The sequence below is a fragment of the Chelonia mydas genome, chromosome 1 (assembly GCF_015237465.2).
Source record: "Chelonia mydas isolate rCheMyd1 chromosome 1, rCheMyd1.pri.v2, whole genome shotgun sequence".
Classification (NCBI taxonomy): Eukaryota; Metazoa; Chordata; order Testudines; family Cheloniidae; genus Chelonia; species Chelonia mydas.
Window position 1 is genome coordinate 62,633,671 of NC_057849.1, and position 18,823 is coordinate 62,652,493.

General features: G+C 40.3%; 1 protein-coding gene across 7 annotated transcripts in view; it reads right to left on the reverse strand.

The window, feature by feature from the left end:
• Positions 1 to 9,637: 9,637 nt before the first annotated feature.
• The window catches only part of NAA16 (N-alpha-acetyltransferase 16, NatA auxiliary subunit), a 110,554-nt gene continuing 101,368 nt past the window's right edge, over positions 9,638 to 18,823 (reverse strand). For all 7 annotated transcript variants that reach the window (XM_037894718.2, XM_037894727.1, XM_037894753.1 and 4 more), the window contains 6 exons: positions 17,942 to 18,135; positions 16,673 to 16,781; positions 15,783 to 15,881; positions 15,306 to 15,449; positions 11,671 to 11,768; positions 9,638 to 11,319 (listed from right to left, as the gene is read on the reverse strand). In XM_037894718.2, coding sequence (XP_037750646.1) covers positions 11,119 to 11,319; positions 11,671 to 11,768; positions 15,306 to 15,449; positions 15,783 to 15,881; positions 16,673 to 16,781; positions 17,942 to 18,135 — 845 coding nt within the window. In that variant the 3' untranslated portion in view covers positions 9,638 to 11,118. The remainder of the gene's footprint in view (positions 11,320 to 11,670; positions 11,769 to 15,305; positions 15,450 to 15,782; positions 15,882 to 16,672; positions 16,782 to 17,941; positions 18,136 to 18,823) is intronic.

The window sequence follows — 18,823 nt, forward strand, 5'->3', positions numbered from 1 at the left end:
GGAGGGCAGGGATAGGATACAGAGAGACCTAGACAAATTGGAGGATTGGGCCAAAAGAAATCTGGTGAGGTTCAACAAGGATAAGTGCAGAGTCCTGCACTTAGGACAGAAGAACCCAATGCACCGCTACAGACTAGGGACCGAATGGCTAGGCAGCAGTTCTGCGGAAAAGGACCTAGGGGTGACAGTGGACGAGAAGCTGGATATGAGTCAACAGTGTGCCCTTGTTGCCAAGAAGGCCAATGGCATTTTGGGATGTATAAGTAGGGGCATAGCCAGCAGATCGAGGGATGTGATCGTTCCCCTCTGTTCGACATTGGTGAGGCCTCATCTGGAGTACTGTGTCCAGTTTTGGGCCCCGCACTACAAGAAGGATGTGGATAAATTGGAGAGAGTCCAGCGAAGGGCAACAAAAATGATTAGGGGTCTGGAACGCATGACTTATGAGGAGAGGCTGAGGGAACTGGGATTGTTTAGTCTGCAGAAGAGAAGAATGAGGGGGGGATTTGATAGCTGCTTTCAACTACCTGAGAGATGGTTCCAAAGAGGATGGTTCTAGACTATTCTCAGTTGTAGAAGAGGACAGGACAAGGAGTAATGGTCTCAAGTTGCAGTGGGGGAGGTTTGGGTTGGATATTAGGAAAAACTTTTTCACTAGGAGGGTAATGAAACACTGGAATGCGTTACCTAGGGAGGTGATAGAATCTCCTTCCTTAGAAGTTTTTAAGGTCAGGCTTGACAAAGCCCTGGGTGGGATGATTTAATTGGGGATTGGTCCTGCTTTGAGCAGGGGGTTGGACTAGATGACCTCCTGAGGTCCCTTCCAACCCTGATATTCTATGATTCTATGTTTGGGGTGTAAATAGTCCTTAGCCATGTCTGAAGGCACCTGGCAGTGTTTTTTCCTACTGGAAAAAATCCACAAGACCCCAAATATTTGCTAACCACTCAGCTAAAATGCGGACTAACAAAAAACACTATGACAAAAGACATTGATGTGTTAGTGCAATATAAAACTAATTTTAACTGCTGTATTATAAGACTGTAATAACTCCACAGCAGTCCCTCGTTTTATGTTTTCACTTCTGGAACAAAGAAAGTGTTGTTTTTACCCTTGTACAGATGTGTAAAATCTTGTGTCCATTCAAAGCCTTCTAAAACCAGAATGGTTACAGGGAGCGTGGGAAGGAGTGAACGGCTGGATTCTGCACCTATCAGCATGCACCGGTCACTGATGCAGGAGTTTTCAAAATAATGGAGGAGGAGCAGGAGGAGGAACATTTCATCAGGAGAAACAGGACCAGGGCTACTGCTGCGAACCAGGTCCATGTGCAATAACAGAGTGGGAGGGAGAAGCAGAGGCAGCCTGTTTGGTGTGGGCACATGGTTGTGCATATGAGAGCAGTAGCCAAACGATTTGCATTCTATAGTTATCAATAAATATCTGTACTGTCTTTATTACTCATTGTTTATTTATTTGTATTGCCATAGCACTAGGCAGGAACCAAGACCCCATTGTTCTAGGTACTGGACAAGCAGAACAAAAAGATCATTATTGTCTTTGATTAGCTACTAAATAACCCACAGTAAATCAGAGCACAGGGATTTGCATGTCTGGCATTAAGAAATAACCATGCCGTCATTTTGCAAAGCAGATCCCTTGGCTAATCCAAGAGTTGTATAAATGAGAAATAGCCATACAGTTAGGGTCAGTAATGTCCAGCCCTCTTCCCTGATGTTCTTAGACAATTGCATTTCAGTTTAATCAAAACGAGTTTTTGTTTTTGACAGTTTTTCTCAACCCTAGAATATTTTTTGTGACAAGTCATAGAGGGGAAAAAACCTAAAGCCAACTAAACAATACTCTAGTTTTCCAGCCTGAAGGAGGATCTATGGCAGAAACTTTACCCATATGCTCATTTTCTATTTCCAGCTTCTATTTTATAAAAATAACTTGTATTCAGAGTGCTGTTTGTGATGTAGGGAACTGATGGGCAGGATCCCCTGGGAGGCTATGAGGTAGAAAGGAGTCCAGGAAAGCTGGCTGTATTTTAAACCGTGGCCACTCAGAGCTGCGGGCGGCCGTGCCTGGGGACAGTCAATGTAAACAAACCGTCTCGCGGCCAGCCAGCAGATTAGTCTGACAGGCTGCATGCTGCCTGCAGGTTGCCCACAACTGGGTTAAGGATTATTTAGAAAAGCTGGACATGCACAAGTCCATGGGGCCAGATCTAATGCATCCGAGGATGCTGAGGGAGTTGACTGATATAATTGCAGAGTCATTGGCCATTATCTTTGAAAACCTGTGGTGATAAGGGGAGGTCCCGGACAATTGGAAAAAGGCAAATATAGTGCCCATCTTTAAAAAAATCCAATTTGAAGCACGTGGAGGAGAGGAAGGTGACCAGGAACAGTCAACATGGATTCACGAAGGGCAAGTCATGCCCGACCAACCTGATTGCCTTCTATGATGAGATAACTGTCTCTCTGGATATGGGGAAAATGGTGGACATGATATTTCTTGACTTTAGCAAAGCTTTTGACACGGTCCCCCACAGTATTCTTGCCAGCAAGTTAAAGTAGTATGGGCTGGATGAATGGACTATAAGGTGGATAGAAAGCTGGAAAAATCATTGGTCTCAACGTGATCAATGACTCCATGTCTAGTTGGCAGCCGGTATCAAGCCGAGTGCCCTAAGGGTCAGTCCTGGGGCTGGTTTTGTTCAATATCTTCATTAATGATCTGGAGGATGGTGTGGATTGCACCCTCAGCAAGTTTGCAGATGACACTAAACTGGGAGGAGAGGTAGATACGCTGGAGGGTAGGGATAGGATACAGAGGGACCTAGACGAATTAGAGGATTGGGCCAAAAGAAATCTGATGAGGTTCAACAAGGACAAGTGCAGAGTCCTGCACTTAGGACGGAAGAATCCCATGCACCGCTACAGACTAGGGACGGAATGGCTAGGCAGCAGTTCTGCAGAAAAGGACCTAGGGGTTAGAGTGGACGAGGAGCTGGATATGGGTCAACAGTGTGCCGTTGTTGCCAAGAAGGCCAATGCCATTTTGGGATGTATTTGGGCATTGCCAGCAGATCGAGGGACGTGATTGTTCTCCTCTATTCGACATTGGTGAGGCCTCATCTGGAGTACTGTGTCCAGTTTTGGGCTGCACGCTAAAAGAATGAGGAGAAAAGATGTGGAGAAATTGGAAAGAGTCCAGCAAAGGGCAACAAAAATGATTAGGGGACTGAAACACATGACTTATGAGGAGAGGCTGAGGGAACTGGGATTGTTTAGTCTGCAGAAGAGAAGAATGAGGGGGGATTTGATAGCTGCTTTCAACTACCTGAAAGGGGGTTCCAAAGAGGATGGATCTAGACTATTCTCAGTGATAGCAGATGACAGGACAAGGAGTAATGGTCTCAAGTTGCAGTGGGGGAGATTTAGGTTGGATATTAGGAAAAACTTTTTCACTAGGAGGGTGGTGAAACACTGGAATGTGTTACCTAGGGAGGTGGTGGAATCCCCTTCCTTAGAAGTTTTTAAGGTCAGGCTTGACAAAGCCCTGGGTGGGATGATTTAGTTGGGGATTGGTCCTGCTTTGAGCGGCGGGTTGGACTGGATGACCTCCTGAGGTCCCTTCCAACCCTGATATTCTATGATTCTAGGAGCGGTACATCTCAGCCATGCAGCCGAAGTAATTTACCTTCTAGTGGTAAGAGCCCTCACCCTCTCCAGAGAGAGAATATAAGCTAGTTGGTAACAAAGGATAATACATCTCTAGATTCATTCTGAAAGTCTCTGCACAGATATAGCTTGACCCCTTGATAGCTCCGCTATGGTAACAAATAGTTTAGGTGTCTTCCTAATATCCTTTGTTCTTTGCAGATAAAAGGCCAAAGCCCTTTAGCTGTCCAGAGAATGGAGATGTCTCTCTTCATCTGAGGCATGAGGTTTTGGAAAAAATACTGTTAAGTGGATTGTCTGACTCGCATGAAACTTGGAAATTATTTTAGGAACAAATCTAGTGTGGGGTTGTGATGAGAGTTTTCTCTATAGAAGGTAGTATATGGTGGGTATGCCATGAGTGCTCCCAGCTTGCTGACTCTTCTGGCTGATGTTATAGCTATTAGAAAGACCACCTTTGTGGACAAATGGAACACAGAGAATGTAGCTAGAGGGTCAAAGGAGGGTTTAGTCAGAGGAAATAGGACAAAAGTTGAGGTCCCATTGGTGCAAATTTCACCAGTGGTGGAAAGGATCTGAGAATCCCTTTCAGAAATCTAGTTGTGACAGGATGAGTGAAGATTGTATAGATATCCACCATAAGATGAAAAGTGCTGGTTGCTGCTAAATGCATTTGCAGAGACCTGACTGCAATATCTGAAGACTTAAAGGTAAGTAGATACTCTAAGATAGCAGGGATCCCAGGACATTCTGGACACAAGTTGTGCTGATGAGCCCAAGAGGAGAAATGCTTCCATTTTGCTGAGTACCAGCTTCTCGTTGAGTCTTTTCTGCCCATCCAAATACCAGGCTCTGAGTTGCAGTGATCCTGGATTGGAGTGCATGAACTTGCCCCTGTCTTGTGTTAGAAGATCTGGCAAAGTGGAGATGTTCATGGACGGTTGAACTAAGAGCTTCAGCAGATCTGTAAACCAACACTGTCTTGTTCAGTTGGGTGCAATCAAGATGACTCAAGCTCTGTCTTGGTGGCTCTTCTACAGAAGTTGTGGTATCAATGTAAAGGAAGAGAAAGCATTCCCCAGGCGACCCTTCCATGACACCAGTAGGGCATCTCTCATCAACCTGTTTCCCAGGGCTGATCTGGAGCAGTACCATGGAAGTTACCTATTTGACTGAGAGGTGAAAATGTCCCTGATTGGCACTGGGAAAATATATTGTTGAAAACTCAATTGTGACTTTCCCATTCATAATTTGCACGAAAATGTCTGCTCAGGCAGTCTGCTAGGGAGTTTTGCAGCCTAGCAAATATGCTGCTGATAGGGTTAGGTGATGGCTGATGGACCAATTCCAGATGGTGACTGCTCCTATGGACAAAAGGAGAGATCTCCTCCCTTTTTTCATATAAAATATTGTTGTAATTTGTCCACTGTTACTTGGACGTGTTTGGATCAAATGAGTGAGATGAAGGCATTGTAAGCTCGAGGGATCACCCAGAGTTCTAGTAAATTGATATGCATTCTGGACTCCCATACTGTGCCATATGATTGCCCATGCGAGCATCCCAGGCCAAGATAATGGTGTTGGTAACGGTGGTAGCTTCAGGATTTGGTGTGACGAAAGGAAGCCCCACCCAAATCTTCTCTGGCTTTGTCCTCCAGATGAGAGTCTGAAACTTTGGGCAGAATTGTCACCTTGCTGTTTATGTTGCACTTCTCTGGAGATACTTGGAGAGAAGCCAGGCTTGTAGGCAGCAAAGATGAAGACTGGCGACTAGAACCAGCTGCCAGCCTAATTAGCCAGGGTCTATAAAGGCTGGGAGGAAGGAAGCCAGGGGGAGAAAAGGGAAAGGCCAGAGGCTGTGAGGGCCTGATGGTTCTTGTCTGCTGCTTGTGAAACCTGGCTGTAAAATCCTGTATATAGATAGTAAGGTGGTGGTGGGAAATAGATATCAATAAAATACACTGGTGCTTGCATCAACCTGAGGCTTCTCTGACAGGTTTGTGAGGGCAGCAGGGGCAGAAGCAACAGGGACTCAGCTGCGCCTCGCTACAGTCACACACTAAAAAGGAGCAAGGGCAGAAAACACAGTGTTTGAACCCTGGGCATAATTTTGGACTTCTTGCAAGGAAAAAGTTCCTGGTTGGGAAAATAATGGAGAAAAATACTAATTATACTATGTAGACTATAAAAAACTACTAAAGCTACTAAAAAACTATATGCAACATTTTACAGCAATGACACAGGAAAAAAAGGAGCCAAGAATACCAAAGTTTCCAGCTCAGAGCACGCGGCAGTAAGAAGGAACTGGAAAGGCATCAGCCCACGCCAACTTTTATGCCCTCAGTTCACAGCACAAGGAGCGCTATGGCACATGCGCAGGCCAATGGACACAGCTAACAAAAAAATCCAGGACTCAAGCTCATGGTGTGCATGCGTATTCCACATGTGGAATACACATAGGGACCATCGCTTGAAGAATAATCTTGGGATACATGCAAGTGAAGAAACCATGAAGACACATGAACATGGGTAGGGTTTTGCTGTGAGAATGTGGACACCTGGGCTAGGTTAACCTGGGTGCCTTGACCTGAGTGCCAGTCTCCTGGGTTAATTGTGCAGTAAAGGCGTATCTTCAAAGGCTGTCTACATGGGGAAAAGGTGTTTTAACACACATTAAAATCTGAGTGTAGACAAGTGCAAATGCTATTTGAACGCATGTGAAGCTGGTGGAGGTAAACTGTGGGCTCCTTTTCTAGGCATTAAGGGTATAGCAACGCAGCAGCTAAGAGGTGTAATTACCAGCTCAGACAGATATAGATGCTAGCTTTGCTTCACCTTGTACCTAAAAATAGAAGTGTGGCTGAGGCTCAGGCTAGCCTCCCATGTACAACTCCACCCCGCAATTCCCTGGTACATATTCAGGTTGTTAGCCCAAGCTGCTGCAGCCACACTGCTACTCCCCCTGTGCATGATATGGAAGAGATTTGAATGTGTGTCTTTTGTGCTGCAGGAGAATGCCCTAGTCACTGGACCATGGGGTATTCTGATGTGGGGCTCTGCTATTGAAGTGACTCCACTTTATATAAATAACTGAAGAATAGTTGGAGCAGGAACTAGTCCCCACATCATAGGTGACTGCCCTAACCATCAGGCTGTAGAGTCATTTGCTTGGGCTCTCTTCCTGGTCCAATGACTATTCATTATCATGAATGACCAGGACTTGTCACTATGATGTGCACAGCAGAACACCACTCAATTTAGAATACCCCATAGCTCAGTGACTAGGGTATGGTCCTCTCATCTGGGAGAGTTGTTCAAATCCCTGAACTGGGGAATTGCCTTGATTATAAGTTCTGGTGCAAATACATTCCTACAATAGACATGCAACTATATTATTTGAAACTTGGTTTAACCTGTTCACAAGTAGATGTTGGTACTAGTGCAGCTATGTAGGTGATTAGCCACAGATGGATGTAACCATGACAAATTCCCAACATAAGGAAGGCCTTAGTAATATTAAAATCCTCAACAGTACTTCATCAGCACAAGCTGGTATGAAGCTACTACTCTTATTCCTTTTCATATTTATATCACTAAGCTTTTAAAAAGAAAGTTGTGAAGATGGATGATGTAAAGGCCAAGACTAACAGGGTTCAAAAAAGAACTAGGTAAGTTCATGGAGGATAGGTCCGTCAATGGCTATTAGCCAGGATGGGCAGGGATGGTGTCCCTAATCTCTGTTTGCCAGAAACTAGGAATGGGCAACAGGGGATGGATCACTTGATTACCTGTACTGTTCATTCCCTCTACGGCATCCAGCCTTGGCCACTGTCGGAAGACAGGACACTGGGCTACATGGACCTTTGGTCTGACCCCATATGGCCATTCTTATGTTCTTAAATGAATTTTTTGTCTGTTGCCCCAGTGTCACAGACCTTGCCAGAGCCTTGCAGCAGAATATAGACTGAGTTTGCCGCATAGCATATGGCATACAACAGCGGCTGAGAGTTATGTGCTACAAGAGCTAAATCCACACTCCACATCCTCCTGCTCCTCAGTAGAGGAGAGGTAGGAAACTAGGAGTTACCCTGATCTCAGTTCTTGCCTCACCTGAGAAGCCACCTCTCACGTCTCAAAAGAGTGTTTCTGAATCTGAGATCAGCTATATGCCTTGGAGGACGCAAAATGAAGGGAAGGGGAGGCTTGAGGTAAATCTTGGGGAGAGTTGTTGGACTCGAGAGAATGGTTTGGCGCAGGGTAATCTGAGGCTGCTGGACTTGATGCCATCTGTGAGGGTCAGAGTTCAGTTCAAGTTTGATGGGAAGGCCAAATAAGCTGGCCCAGAGGGTATAGTGCAGATCTTTATGGATAGTGTTACTACAGGAAGGAGAAATCCAGTTAATTATTTGTATCATCACAGCACGTAGGAACCGTATTCAGAGACCTTGTGCTGGTGCTGTACTACCCCAAAGTTCCTGGAAGGCCATGACTGCTGAAGAAAGGTAGTGTGGGATAAATGGATAGAAGGGAATTAGGATTAGAGATTATTGACTGTGGAGTAATAAGTGGAGTTTGAGTGAAGTCACACAAGTGGGGAAAAAGAACGGAAAAGCAAAGAAGAGACTGATGAGAAGGAAATAGAAATAGGCGAAAGGAGGGACATGGGAAGCAAGAATGAAAAAAAAGTATACAATAGAAAGAGAAATGAAGGGAAAAGGAAAGGAGAACAAAACTATAATAAACATTTTAGAATTTAGTAGAAACCTGAGGCAAACTTGCAATAGAATACATACAATTAGCATATATATACACACACATATTTTATATAAAATTCTCTGTACATAAACATTGAGTTCATGTGCAACAGCTTTTGATGGCATACATCCCCCTCTGTGGAGGCTGCTACCATCCCTGCCAAGCCTGACATTTTTGTCTTTAGAATTACTTCAAAAGTAGCATGCATTTCCAAACACATTTTCAGACAGGATCCACCCCTTGACACCTCTGTAGATGTACTCTCCTTCGTACATCACCCTAGACTTCCTCTGCAGTGGTCTGTAGGATGGTCAGAAGCGATTATACAAGACCAATTTGAACATGTGACCCCAGCCATGGACCTTAGCCAGCCTCAGCCGCTACAGAAGGTCCAGAAAGAGCAGAGAGGAATGAAGGGATTCAATTGTTACAGTTAATAAACCCTTTTCACAGGGGCTTCGACCATTCTGGAAGCTTGAAAGCCACAGACCTAGTTCATCTACCTGCCAATGATGTTTGTTCTTTACACTATATTTTCCTACTGCTTTCTTAGGTAACAGATTGTTGACATGGTGCTATGAATATTCTGTCTTGGGGGTAAGGCTAGGCTTTATTCAAGATTTATAAGATCAAGATGAAAAGCAGATCCCAGTGGCATTCCTATCAGGCCATACCTGTATCTATAGTACTTCTGCCTTTATTGGGTGTTGGATTACACCTTCATCCATTTGGACACCAGTTTCCAGACCAAATATTGAAAGTGGATGCTGGGTGAGTTAACTGACTTTTACACCTTAGGCTGCTTCAGAAGCAAACAGATTCAAAGGGTGCTTTGGCTCAATGGCACATAACTGCAGTCAGATGCTTTTCCCTGTTTATGCTTGAGTCATCTATACGTAGGCTACTTTCCCACCTAAAGGCATTATGAACGTCAGTTTGGGGCAAGACGACTGATGAGACAAAAGCTACTTGTAGAGGTCTCTCAGAGAAATCAGTTACAAAACCATCTATGAGGTTGTGGGTGCAGGAATTATTTTTTCACAACTTACACAGGATTCAATGTGGAACTGCCAGTGACTGTGGAATTGAGGCTAGGAGCATTCAATAGAAAAAACTAGTGTGTGTTAAATGGATTTTCTACTTTAAAATTGTGTGGCCACAGAATCTGCAAAAAATTAAAACCAAAGGCAAGTGTGTACAAAATAATTTATTACAGCATAACATATGTTGGCATTATTTTACAGTGAGCTTTTCATTCAACAATTTTGAATCTAAACAGATGACACACAAAGGAGACCATTTTAATTAGAACAGTTTATTTGTCTTAATAAAATCCCCCTTCATGAACTTATATTAGCCTTAGAGGGGCTAGTTAATATTACTGAAAATATTTACACTACAGTGAAATAAAAACAAATCTGACTGAATGATTCCATTGCAGTTTCCAGAAAATGTATTTTTTGTACAAGCCACAGTATATTTAGGTTTTGATAGCAGTTCTTGTAGAATGCAAAGCTGTCATATGTAGTCATTTTGTCCTGCAATATTATGCTTTAAAACAGCTATGTTAAGTTCAGACTTTCGTTTTGATGTGTTGTATATTTTATGCACTTATTAGTTAATGCACCAGAACACAGAATAAGAAAGAGGTTCATTGTGATTTGTAGTCAGCCTATTTGTGCTCCCTTAAATAATTTTTAAATATAAAATGCACTCCTCAACTACTAGTTGCTTTTGTAGCACTTAAAGCAATAGTATTTAGGCAAGAGAAGTATTAAATTTATCCGCTATAAGTCCACACCTAAGACTTTTAATGGAGGTATACAGTAAACTTACCAGTGAATTTTTATGATCCTGAGGAGAACCATATTCCCCATTATTGTACCTTATGCATCTGCCCAAAACTGGAGTAGCTTTTCCAAACCAATAAATGGCAATGAAAAAAGAAAGAAGACAGGCAGACAGACAATGGTATCGAAACCGTATCATATTCACTATTATTTCAGGGAACTACATGTAATCAACTGTTTTTTAAAATGTTAAACCATTCAAAAATGCAAGGAAAAATAGCTATGGAACAAAAGGTAGATAGAAAAGAGTTTTTGAAAACTCTTACCATCTATTTTTAACCAAACCTCCATATCCACCAGCAATAGTTCCATATAAGACACAGAACTGACAAGAAACATGCAAACAGCCAACATTTACAGTTATGTGCTTCAAAAGAAACCAAAAGGACCAAAATTAAAGAAACCAAAACCAACAGAACAAGATGACGGGGGTTGATACAAGCAGCACTTTTCAGTTCTAATTTGCTAAAATCTGCTCAACGGATAATTTCATCACCAAGAAATTATTATATGTACTTCTAAATGTAACAACACTTAGGTGAAAGTAGTCTTTAATGTCCATAATTTGGGGATTTTGTTGTTAAAAGACTTAAAACAGTACAAGAATAAACATGACAAATGTTGATTAGAGATAATGTTTACATAAACATTGGCAGTTCTTGTTGGATGAAAAACACGCTAACAGCATACTCCATTTTCATTTAAGCATCCAAATATTTCATTTTATACCTGTAAGATATAAAAACTGAATCCTGGAAAAGTAAACCTGATCTGCATCCCACCAGTCTGTAGGTATAGTCAAATATTTTATTTGTACACTACTTCAAATTTCATTGGACAGCACATCATGGTTAACGGCTGTATGGTTCACTGATGCAAAGCTACTGTCATCCTCATTTGTGGCAGGCATAAAGGCAGACGTAAAAGGAAACAGTTTATGACATGCTGTCCGATACTCTTCATATTGGGTGTGGCAGCTTCCGAAGCTGCCATCAAGCAGTGCCTCGAAAACCTTTGTTAAAGTCTAAAGAAACAAGAACAGTTAAATTTAGTCTAGACTATTTTATTACTATTTATGATTATATGATTTATGACTATTTATGATTACCAAAGAAAACATGGGGCTCTGTAAATCTCGCTTGCATGATTAATGAATGCAGTGCCCTCTGCTGGCAATAAGTGTCATTGTCCTTGTTTATAGAAGTCTGACATCGAGAATATAATTTTAACCAAAATAAAAATATTCCTTTTAATATTAATAATCAAGATTCAGAAAAATTAACCGGGTACATGTATCTTGTGCTTCGTATAACATGCTCAAGACCACCTACTTTGTCCCTAAATATACAAAGAGGTTACAATTAAATTAGCTTACCTTCACATTTTTGTCTCTCATAGTTTCATCTAATCTAGTAGCAATAGCAATTGCTTTCTCCTGTCTTGATTTGTCTAGGAAATACATCATCTTAGCACCTTAAGCATAAGAAAAAAAAAAAAAGACATTCGATCAGACACTGACAACATTCTCTGGTAAAATACTTGATTTATTGTAAAATTATAAACTGATACAGAAAACAATCCAAAAACAAAAAGGAAGATATCGTGGACTGGGGCTTTCTACAGATTTTAGAACATATCAATTTTTCCATCCATTATATTTTATATAAGAAAATTATATTTTCCCATTTTACTTATTATAAGCGATGACAGCACAAATATTTGATAGTACATTAAGAGCATAAGGATAAAGTAAAGCTGTAGCTCTGCTACTGACAAAAATGAAATGCTCACTAGAAACTTTGCTTCAAATTTTCACTAAAATGTTAATAGAAATAGGATGCCTGAGGCAACAGTTAATAAGGAAAGAGGTCAACAGGCAGAATAGGGAAACAATATCTAGATAACTAAGTCATTCAAGTCAGCATGCTAGTTGAGATGCACCCTACAATGATAAAGGAACTGGAAGATGTCTTTTTAGAACTATTGTGAATTATTTTTAAAAAGCTCTGGAGTTAAGGTGAGCTGCTAGAATAATGATAATTAATCATGTGGCAGGTATGACAGGCCTTTAAGAAGAATTATAAGAAGAAGAAGAAGAATTACAAATTTACGTAATTTGGCATCCTACCTGAATAAATCCAAGGGCATGAACAGACATTGCCCCTCTCCCAAACATGAACACAGAGAAACTAAATAAGCACACAACCTACTTGCAAGGAAAAATATCAAAAAAAGTACGGTTTTGACCTAAAAAGTAACTAGATAAAAGCAGCACCATCTTACTCAGATCTATGCCTTGTCTGTAATTCAGTCTCATATTTGCTTACTATATTATTTTCTCAGTAAGTTTTTATAGCTTTTTATTTCTGATTGCTCTACGGAACAAAACACCTAAGAAGGGGTGAACTGGAATATGTTCTGTCTTGTGGAATCATTAATAATTATTCATTAAATAAATGTAACCAATTTAAATGCAAGTCCAATGAAGACTATGAGGTAGCACAGGGCTGTCATCAAAGACTTAATTTAGCATGCAGAATCTTTTTAGTGATGATGCCCATAACAGGGTGGTTTACCTCTTAAAGAGCCAGGGCAGCCTGGAGCAACCAGCCCTGCTCTAGAGAGGAGTCCAGCAGGTAGCTGGTGGGAATCAGCAAACCCAGCTGGGCAGCATCAAGTGATTGGGGCTGATGATTCCCAGCTGGGGGATATAAATGAGGACCCCAGACTCCACATGAGAGTCTGGGACAAGGAGAGGGCTGGGTGTACACTCTTCTGTAGCTGCAGAAGAGGACTGTGCGGGGGCAAGTAGCCCTGAGGATTCCCCAGACTGGGAAAGTCCTGACTAATAAGCTGCCACGGGTCAGAGGACCCCATAACATAGATAGGGAACAGGACTATTACTTTGTTGTTTCATGTTTCAATTTTTTTTTTTATGTTGGAGAATAAACACAACCCTCAAGCACAGGCTAGAAACTGAACTGTGTGTGGCCACGTGTACGCCCCAGGATGGTGATTTAGCCCACCAGCCCACAATGCCCAAGAAAGAAAGAACCATCCAGCTTGCCTTGCAGATTCCAGTACTGGGTGTGCAGGACTGGCAATTATAAGAGACGTAGACTGCAATGAAGGTCTGTAGGCAAACCCAAACTTGATTATGCTGAAACAGGTGACAGCGTGATGCAGTCACACAAAGTTAATCTACATTACAACCCAGAACCATCCTTCTCTCCAACAATCCTATCCTCTAAATATTCTTGCTAACAGTACTGAACACACTGTAATGCTCCATAAACCATTAATCTTAATCTGTGCCACTACAATACTCGATTTACTGGTTTCCAGCCACTTAAAATACCCTAACCACTGGACTGTTAATGACTTAAACAGTCTTTTATCCATAGTGAAACAGTCACTAGGCGAGAGAGAATATGATTTTGTAAGTCCAGGAGTTAAGGCACCTGCCCAGGAGGTCCTGGGCCCAGTCCCCTTACTTTAGTCACCGTTTCATTATTTATCTACAGTGGAACAGCTTCAACTAAGGTAGACTGAGGGAGCCCCACACATCAGAATATCCCATAGCTCAGTAGTCAGCACACACTCCTGAGAGGTGGGAGACCCCCTGTTCAAATATCTCCTCCACCCTCTGAAAGAGACGGGGGAATTGAACCGGGGTCTTCTACCTCCTATGCAAATGCTGTAACCAGTGGGCTAGAAGTTATAAGGGGGTCACTTCTTCCTCCTCCTGTTTTGTGTGGAATGAGGCAGACATCTAACTCATTCCTGGAAGAAGTCACTTAGGTGCCTCACCACCTGACTCCAGGCAATGAGATCCTGTTTGTGGATTGTAAGCAGAGATAGGAACATGAGTCCTGGCTGCAGGGAAGCACCTATTTCCATGAGAGGGACAGAGCTTAGCCCACATGCTTCTCCTCAGCATCTTCTATTGGCTTGCCAACACAGCTCCCCATCTAGCATGCTGGGTTTTGTGGATCATATTCTTAGGCACCTATCTGTCCCCATTCACTGTATAGGAGCCCAAGTGTTTAACTTGGCTTTGTGGAATGCAGTGTTGCTGTGATTTTCTAGGCATCTAAAAGTTAGGTGCTCTGATGCTCAATATTGCAATGCTTAAGTCCCTTCATTGATCCCACTGTAAATGTCTGATAAATGTGAAGACTCTTCTTACCTTCAAGCTGCTGGAAGGGAAAAGTTTTATTTTCTCTCACCCATGCCGCTGTCTTCCTGAGGAGGAGATTTCTATTCTAAACTATTTTTATCCAGAGCCTTCTGGCCACTCCACTCCTCTACTCTACCCTACCCCCAAGTTGTTTTGTGTGTCCTGCTGCCACTTAGTATCTTAATTGACCACACTTAAGCAGCAGCAACAAGAGCAGCGTAAAATTGACATAATTCTTGACTTTTCCGTCATTACCCAGTGTTGTGAATAGCAGAGGTGAAAGTTACCAGTCTTGTTCTTTCATTCTGTTGCTGCTGCTTTGAAAAGCTATGAGCAGAAGCAGAGGCACTCCAGCTAAGTGGAAAATAAGGAGGGAGGACTGTTTACATTACAAAGGTTTTTTGAGACCACAAGGGATAGAAAATTATTTTTCTTTTAAAAATAAATCCTGTAGAAACGGAAGTGAGGCAGTGAGTGGACAAGAGGATTGTTAAAGCCCTTCAAACAAACGGACATTTCAAAAATAATTTGTATCTGAGCCTCTGGCATATTCTAATTGGAATGAAGAACAGAGAAAGACATTAACTTGATTGGTTTCAGAGTGGTAGCCGTGTTAGTCTGTATCAGCAAAAATAATGAGAAGTCCCTGTGGCACCTTAGAGGCTAAGAAATTTATTTGGGCATTCTTCAGATGCATGGAGTGAAAAATACAGTAAGAAGAATGCCCAAATAAATTTGTTAAGTCTCTAAGTTGCCACAAGAACTCCTTGTTATATTAACTTGATTATTTACCATCATTTAACATTTTCATAGCATCAAAATAAACAAACCTGAGAGCAGATGCAGAATGGAGGTAGCATTATGTTTGAGAAACTCTTCATTAAAACTTTCCAAATCTTTGTTAACAAAGATTTTCTGCATTTCTTGAGTTAGGACCTTGTTCACAATTTCTGGGAGATTACTATGATCAGATACTTTAAAAAAAAAAGAAAAGAAAAAAGAAAAGCAGAAAGAGTTACCGTTGCTGCTATTGTTCCAGATAAACTTCAAGTCTAGTAATACACCACTTTAGCACATACACACACGCGCACACACACTGGTTGAAATCAGTATTACAGAAGTCAGTATTTTACCATCTTTGATTTTCAGCAAAATATTAGAGGGCTTCAATAGGTTCTGATAAAATTCTGAACACTTTGTATATAAATAATGCAATTTTTTGCCGCGTGTCTATTTTATTTTAAATATATTAGTGTTTCTATAATATTTAGACACTAAAATATCTACAGCTGCTTCATTGTACATACCAGATTTAGAGAATTTAATCAAACATTCATGTAGCCATGGATTATTATTGTTGATAGCAAAAGCTCTCTTGACAGACTGCAACATTAACAGAAACTTTCCTGTGCAAAAAACAAGAATCAAAAAACCAAAACCAAGGTTATATATACACACTTCCCTTTAACTTTTTGTATTCCTTTAAATTTCAATGCAGACACCGACCCAAATCTTTAACTTTCTCATAAATATACCCCCAAATGCCAAACACCGTTAGATTTAGTTAAAAAAAATGTTAGGCATATTTTTACTCTTCTCTTTTCAGAAATTTAAAAAAAAAAAATCAGTGTTTTTACAAAGTGATGATAGCAATGTTTTCTGAAAAACCCACCAATCATGTAAAAATAAGTCTAATATTTAGGTGTCTAGCTTTTACAGGAAGTTAATTAGTAAATCTAATGCAAATATTAGAAACACCAAATCTTATGCAGAATTGTCATATCTGTACTCTCAATACGCAAATACATATAACACATTGTGGTAGCCCCTAACTTCATTCCATTATAGAAGAGCTGCTGCTCACAGTTATTAGCAACATTGCATCAGGTACATTAGTCTAATTTTTTAATTGCTGAAGAATTACAACTGGAAATATTTTTTCCTCCATATCTCATTAGCATATAGTCTTTATATAATTCCTTTATTCTTAAAGTCAGTTTTAAGAACAAATTATGTGCTGCCAAAGAAAGGTAACATGGTATACATTAAGTTTTCTGTAATATTTATCCATTAATGCTAGGCATGATGGAAACTCTTGCCTCAGTAAGTTAGTAAACGTAGACTACAGCTGGGTAAAAATAGGTTGAAGAAGGATTAGAACATTTGGAGAAAAAATTAAAATTTGCATATACTTTACCTTTTCTAAAGTATATTTCAAATGCTAACAGATGTGTGTCTATGTTATCTGCAACAAGATTCTTAAGTGGCATAAGGAACTTAATAGCTTCCTCTAATGGATTTTTGACCTGTTTTAATAGAAGACGAAATTAAGGTTATGTAAAAAGGAGGCATCTATCACTAATATATATATAATCTTTTAAAAAGATTAAGCTTTCTATGAATTTCAACCACTATGCAGTGACAGATTAGCCATTTTGTTTTTTTGAACAAAAAAACACAAATAAAAAAAACCACACACACGCCTGTCCTGGTCCCACTATTCACAGCAAGGAAAAGAGTATTTCAATCACCTATCTGATTTCTAGAGTATTGGCACAAAACAGAAAAATCTTCATTTATACTCAAGAACGCATTACCTATAGAGCTTAAGAGATCACATAGCCAACCAGTAAACCATGACGACACCTGTCTGAAGTAAACTGAACCAAGAAACATGTATTTGAATAAACAGTTTATATATCACTGCTGTCTTTTGACCATTTTAAGTTGACCCCCACTTGACTATAGCTACATGTGGTATTACCGCCACGTATTTCAGATGGGTACCTTCTAACTAATATCATAGTGGTAACAAAAATAAACATCTGAACTAATTCATAATTAAAAAATAGTTTCAGATGTTTACAAACAAATGTACTTAAGTCCTCATGCCAAATTTTGTGGCTGTCAATCACATTTTCCTATTTTTTCCTCTACTCTCTAGCTGTGGAAAAGACCTATATAAACGACAGGGGACACAGCTGTACAGAAGAACAGTCCCTACAAAAATCTGACAATGGCTAGGTAGCTGATGTTCCAAGACCACTGCCTATCATGCTAACCAGCATCGTCTCATTGTTTCCTGGTGCTCCCTCTGATTCCACCTGCTGTTTTAGACCATGGGGTGTGCGTTTGTTTGTTTGTTTTAAAAAACACACAGTTATCAACAAAGTGCTATCAAATGCACAAACTAAACATACTGGAGAAAAAGTGAACTACCATTTTTTCTGTAATCTTTTATTTAATTATAGGTGTTATAAAAATGGTTGGCAAATTTGTTTTGTACAAAAATGATTTTTAAATTGATTTGTCCCTTTAAAAGGATTTTTAAATCTCACTTTAAAAGATTTCCAATGTTACAATCTTCCAGAAGTGTGTGGGGATGGGAGTGGGGGAGGGGTGGCCAAAGAGAATATCACAAGATGAACTGCCATAAATTTTACATAACAAGTAACATAATGCTTACTCTCTCCAGTTTTTCAGGAACTAATTCTTCCTTGGGACCACTAGTTTCCTCCTCTTCCTCATCTCGTTTTTTCTTTTGAGTCTTTTGCTGTCGTTCTCTTTCTGCATGCTTTCTCTCCTCTTCAAGTTTAGCTTTCTTCTGTGCTCTTCTCTGCTTGCTCAGCATTTTCTTCAGTTCTTTGGCTGAAAGGTTTTCTATAGATAAAATAAAATAAGTTTAAATTAACATCTGATTTATACAGACTCAGAATTTCAATAATAATCTTGGTTTTTCCTCAAACAATATATGGGCATCTCTAGACTTTTCATATAGGGAAAGGAGAGATGTATTTGTACAGAAATTTCAAAAAGAAACCTTTTTCACTTATCAGTAAAATGCACCGATTACTATGTAGTCTAATATTGCTGGACATTACACTTTCAACAGAAAACATTGTCATCTTAAATGCCGAGGTTTATATAAATAATATAAAAATGAAAGTCCAGAAACTTAGAAATATTTATTTAAACCATGAGTCAGATGAAGTGTGAAGTTTGGAAATCCTATATTATTATTTGCATCCTGGGACATTATTAGAACACTGTGTACTCATACCGTGTCTTTCATCCAAAGATCTCAGGTCGCCCAACAAAAGCTGGATGACATTTTTCTTGGAGACTAAACTTAAATTCACCTGTTACCCTTAGTTCAATATCATCTTAATGCTCTTGCTAATATCTTGCTCCTAAAACATTCATATTATACCGGAGTGTTTGTACCTTCAAGTGCATAGACTTATACTACCTTCTAAAGTAAGTTTTAACTGTTATATAGCATAAATAATTTATGTACCGCTAATGTACTAGGTGCTTCATAAGAACATAAGAGAAGCTTCCACTATAA